This window comes from Pteropus alecto, unplaced genomic scaffold, assembly GCF_000325575.1.
Source record: "Pteropus alecto unplaced genomic scaffold, ASM32557v1 scaffold8, whole genome shotgun sequence".
Taxonomy (NCBI): Eukaryota; Metazoa; Chordata; class Mammalia; order Chiroptera; family Pteropodidae; genus Pteropus; species Pteropus alecto.
Genome location: NW_006494609.1, coordinates 15,239,794 through 15,245,833, shown reverse-complemented (window position 1 = coordinate 15,245,833; position 6,040 = coordinate 15,239,794). Strand labels below are relative to the sequence as shown.

Genomic DNA, 6,040 nt, shown 5'->3' with positions numbered 1-6,040 from the left:
TTTCCCTTCTTGGCTGTCCCTACACTATGTCAACCCAGATGGAAAGCTAGCTCCTTTCCTGGCTTTGCACAGAGTGAAAAATATACCACATACGGTCTTTAGTTTTGTAGCAGATTTTATTAAAAGTTTGGAGAGATGGAGGAGATTTATATAAACAGCTAGTGAACTAGCTATCTCTGTTCTTAAAAGTTTTTTGACTCTTTTTGAAAATCAGACAGCAGTATTCCATCAAATTTCCCCAGCTTACTTTTTGTACTCTCTTTTTTCATTTTTTTTTTCAGAAGAAAAATCCTCCCATTTTCTCGTGCATTAAAATTTGACTATTCATCTCCACTCCTTTGCACATCCAAGATTAGATTTACGGGTTAAAGATGTCCTACCTCTGATTGATTTTTCCTGTTCTTCCTCAGCTTCCTTATAGCTTCCGGAAATCCCTCTAAGTGTCTTGGCCACTAATGATAACTTTTCTTGTTCTCCACTACTATTCTGGATTTATTCTCATTATTTACTGCTGTTTAGATGGAATTGGGGGAAGAGAAGAAAAAGCAAATGTGTGGAAGTCGTGCTCGAAATTATAAATGTGTATATCTTATGACCCAGTAATTCCATTTCTAGGGATAGATCCTGTGGCCAATTATATGTCTCAAAGACGGCCGAAGCAGTATATGCCATCCCACAGACACTTTCTCAGTATGACCTTTGCCAGGCCCTCATCAAGGGCAATTAGACTTCATTCCTCCTACTCTGGAAAATAAGAATTGACCTATTTTTTTTTTAATTAAGTTTATTGGGGTAACATTGGTTAATACAATTATATAATTTTCAGGTGTACATTATCATTTGACATGTGTATATTCTATTGTGTTTACCACCCAAAGTCCAGTTTCCTTCAGCTACCATATATTTGATCCCCTTTATCCACTTCACCCTCCTCCTACCCCTCTGTATTTGACCTCCTTACACCATCTACCTCCCTCCTTCTCCCCCACCCCACTAGTAACCACTAGTCTATAATCCTCTGGTAAGTACTCGTCTATAGTCCATGTCCATGAGTCTCTGTTTGTTTGTCCTGTTCCTTTGTTGCTTTTAGGTTTATATCCCACATATAAGTGATATCGTGTGATTTTCAACGTTTTCTGTCTGGCTTATTTCGCTTAGCATGATTATCTCAAGGTCCACCCATGTTGTCGCAAATGGCGCCAATCATCTATCATAGGACACTTTGGTTGCTTCCATGTCCTGGCCACTGTGAATAATGCTGCTATGAACATTGGTGTGCAAATATCTTTTCGGATATGGGTTTTCAAGTCTTTGGGATAAATACCTAGTAGAGGGATTGCTGGATCATATGAAAGATCAATTCTTAGTTTTTTGAGGAACCTCCATACTGTTTCTATAGTGACCATAGCAATTTGCAGTCCCACCGGCAGTGTATGAGGATTCCTCTTTCTCTGTATCCTCTCCGATATTTGTTATTACTTGTCCTGTTGATTATAGCCATTCTAACAAGTGTGAGATGGTATCTCATTGTGGTTTTGATTTGCATTTCCCTAATAGCTAGTGATGTTGAACATCTTTTCATATATTTGTTGGCCATTTGTATGTCCTCTGGGGAGAAGTGTCTGTTCAAGGAATTGACCTATTTTTAATTGATGGAGAGTGAAGTAATAACCCCATTATTGGAACAGTGGGATAGTTCCTTTACATAGTTCCTTTAAAACCCTGAAAGCAGTAATTAATGTTGCCTCATCAGGAGTGCTGCCACAATTTAAACACATAAATTTGATCTCCACAGAACCTATTCTTCAGTGGAAACTTGGGACTATAATGACAAAAGATGATGTCAAAAAATTATATCCACACGTGGTAGGTCTAAAAGTGACAAAATGCCCCTGCGCCAACGACGTAGCATTAATTGGCTTCCTTTTGAATTCGAAAAGTAACGGTAAGTTAATGGCTTTGTTGAATGTTAGAAGTGGCATTTTGTATTTTATAATAGTGATGTTTAACTGGCAGTATATGCTAAATAGATAGACACAATGAGGTGAAAATTTCCTAAAAATACCTAAGAATTTACATCACTTCACCTTGTCTACTTGCACATATGATATACTATTTTTTTCCTTGTGACTTTTTGTCATGTTAATAGCAACTTTAGCATCTTTCCTAATTTCCTTTATCCTCTGCCCTCTGCTAATACATTACTTCCTCCCAGAGATTATTCACTGTGATTCTAATCCATCTATTTGCATATGGCTCTTCCTGTCATATATAAACAGACACTGTGGTTCTAAGGTCTCACATTATTTTATTTTGTATGTATTTTTTTATTACTACTGTAAGAGTTAATAGAATAGGATTTTTACACATTTCAGCTACTAATTGTATTATTCTAGTTGTTTTTCCTTGGTCATTGATGACCACGTGGTCCCCCAAAACTATTATGTATAGAGGAAAAAAGAAATCAAATAATTAAAAAATAAGAAACAAAATTAATACTCATGGATAATATGTATATCTACATAACAATCCAAAAGAATCAACAGAAAAACTATTAGAACAAATATGGGAGTGCTACAAAATTGAAGGCTATAATAATGATATATGAAAACCACTCTACCAAAGACTAATTAAAGATTATAATTTAAAAATTTTTATTCAAAACATAACAAAATTCAAAAGGTACCTGGAAGTAAATAAAGCAAACAAAAAGAGTTGCAAGGCCTATTGTGCAGAAATTATAAAATTTCAATGAAGGCCATAAAAAAAGACTAAAGTAAATAAGATATTTATGTTCATGAACAGGAACTTCTAATATTGTAAAGATGTTAATTCTTTGTAAATTTATCAATCAGTTCAATACAATCTCAAGAAAAATTAGAGCAGTATTTGTGCGTGTGTGGAAATTGACACATCAATCCCAAAATTCATATGGGAGGGTGAAGCAACATGAATGACAAACAATCTTAAAGAAGGATAAATCGAGAACAAAAATTTGACCTACCATGACTTAATTTAAAGTGATAGATTCAAACAGTATGTACTCACTGATATAGGGGTAGACAAATGGCCCTTTCCCAATTTCTTTGCATTCCTAATGGTTTATAGTCCAAGTTAGCTCTATCTTTGCGTGCCTGCTTGCATTAAATTCGTTTAGTTAGAAATGTGTCTCGCCCCTCTATGTCAACCAGATGAAAACTCACTCCTTTTCTGGTTTGTTCCATGGACACCAGACTAGGGCCCCTACTCCTCTTTATCCAAACACCAACACCTGCCTTACTTCTGTGAGGCCCAGGAGAGGACCCATTCTGAATCCCTCGTGCTCACACCAGTGAGAATGACAGAGGGAAGGGGCGGTCTCCACTCGTTGGGATCTCACTCACTGGACCACTCAACATCTGGAGAAAAGAAACTGCTTCAGCAACCTGTTCCTTAGATGAAACCACCTTTCCCCAGCTGGCCCCTGCTGGACTGAAGCAGACAAGAAGTCCCCACAGTATTAAGCTGCTACACCAGCAGTTTCTCTGTGAGGCCCTTGTTTGATCCCCCCATGCCCTAGACTCCCAGCCTTCATGACACATGGAGTTAACAGTGGGAACAGTTATTGGGGAGCCTCACGTGCTCCTGTTTGCACTTCAGCCCACCTTCCTCCTTTGCCATACTTGTAACACACCCGTCATGCTTCTCACGCCAGTTTTATCGGTCACCATCAGAAACCTAAGCCTCCCAGGTCGCCTGTGGTCACTGCTCTGACTTCCTTTAATTTCTGTCCCTGTCCGTTCACCTCAATCCTTTCACTGGAATTTGTGGTCTGTCATCAGCAAACTCCTCATACTATTTATATTTTGTCAGAATGATCCCTTAACTTTCGTGCCCTAAAGAGTAACCTTGCCATGTTCAGTTAATATTCTTTCCCCTGCAATCCTCTCACATGTCACATGTCTCAGAGCCCCAGGGCCGTGTTATCATCCTTGCTCCTTAGGGCTACTTCATAATCAGAACTACTCCTGTCTTCTCCTTCCAAACTCTCTCAGTTCCTTTGAACTCAGACTTTAACTCCCTCTAACTGCTTGATTGCCAACCTCTGGTGACCTTTCCGTCACTCACACTCACTCACTGATGAGTTTAGCCTCTGGACCCCTGCCTTCCCCTCCACCCTCTTTTGGTAAACATTTCTGGTGACTTCCCACCCATGTGGATGACCCATGCAATATTCAGTTTCAAGGCCTCCTCTTCTTCGACGATCGTTCCCCCATCTTACTCCTGTGGTCACGTTCTTGACCTTGACTCTAACACGGTCACTGCTCCGAACCTTCTCCACAAGCATCTCATGCTCTGTCCACTGCCTCCTGTTCTCTCAGTCTGCTGGTCCTCCTAGTCCAACATTTCTGTGACTTCATCGAGACTTCACTGAGCTCCCTCTGCCACTTTTTTCACCACCCGGAATTTTTACTTTCTTCCTCTATCACCGTAGCTTATAATGCTTCTGAAACTTCCTTGCCGTTTATCGTCCTCACCTGCATGATGCCAACTCTGGTTAAGACCATCCCTACTCTTGCACTGGCACAGCAGGATATTACTAGAAAAAGAAAACAAAAAGATGCACCCGTCTCACTTTAAAATTCCACCAACTTGTCTCACTGTAAATTCATGATCGCGAGTCTCAAAGGGGCACTCAGCACTGTCCAGAAATCCTCTCTCTCTCCCCGCTGGTATATTTATTTTCTCACTCTGCAAAATGACCTTATCACACTTCTTCCTACTTCTTGAACTCTCTACATCACCTTCATTTTCTTTACACTCTCAGACGCCTTTTGATACTTCATGTAGAAAATCAGAACCGATCACAAGGAACTCCTCCGTCACTGCACCTGCGTATCTGGTATTCTACTTGCATTCGTCCTCACATGCTTTGTCCTTTTGCCTGTCGCACTGTGAGAAGTGTCTCTGCTGCTGTCAGAGGCCACCCCTCACCCCTTGGGCTCTGGATCTCATTCCTCTCAGCTACCTGAAGAACCTTGTTCCTGCATCTGTCCTGAAAATCTCGCCCTTCCTGGGTCGGCTCATTCGTACGCCAACACACTCTAACATCCTCCATCTTAAGCAAAAATTTCATTTATCTCACTTTACTCCCATCCCCTATTTCCATTTTCCTTCAAAGCGAAATTTCTGGAAAGAGTTCATTACAGATGGTGCTACATTTCCCACCTCCCATTGTATCTTCATTCCACCACACATCAGACGGTCTTCCCAAGGTCACCCATCATCTCCACATTGGCGGTTCGCACGGCCAAATCGGCATTTCTGGTGCTGACTGTGCCATTAAGACCAAACCCCCGATTCAATTGTCTTTTTTCCATTTACTCTTGATGTCTAATGAGCATCTGAAATGTAGCAAGTCTCATCCAGAACTCTTGATTTATCTCCCTCTAAAATCTGTTCCTCTCCAGTATTCTTCTCAGTTAACATCCAGTTACTCAAAACTAACACCTAGCACACATTACTGGCTGCTCTCACTCTCATGACGTCGAGGAAGGTGCTATACCCAGCGACCATCCCCACTGTTAAAATCTGATGTCAAGCTATCATTGTTTTTCCATGAGACTAACAGCTTTTTAAATGGTCTCTTCTGTTTCTAGTCTTGTGTCAATATAACTCACCCTCCAAACAGCCACCAGAGTGATCGTCTCAAGTGTAAATCAAATTACATGACTTACCAACTTCACACACTCCAGCGGCTACCCTCTGCACTTTAGAATAAAATCTAGACTCTTCACGGTGGCCTGCCTCAGCTTCTGTAATCCTGGGTTACAACTGTGGCCTGTAACTGAATTTCAGTCCAAAATATTAACCAGAACGAAGCATTTATTTTACTGCCTGCTTCTCTGTTAACTATTTCTGAACTTTGCTGGAATCTGTTCATGTGATATCTTGCTGAACACCTCTCCTCATCCCTACTTAGAATATAGAATACTGTTAAGTATAGTGGAACTAGTTTAGTGCTTACCAGAAAGGCAAAGTTTGTCTTTAGTTTTCTTCC

General features: G+C 40.4%; 1 protein-coding gene across 1 annotated transcript in view; it reads left to right on the top strand.

The window, feature by feature from the left end:
• CATSPERB (cation channel sperm associated auxiliary subunit beta) overlaps positions 1 to 6,040 on the top strand; it is a 79,343-nt gene that overhangs the window by 28,777 nt on the left and 44,526 nt on the right. The window contains exon 7 of the mRNA XM_025042115.1: positions 1,796 to 1,945. Coding sequence (XP_024897883.1) covers positions 1,796 to 1,945 — 150 coding nt within the window. The remainder of the gene's footprint in view (positions 1 to 1,795; positions 1,946 to 6,040) is intronic.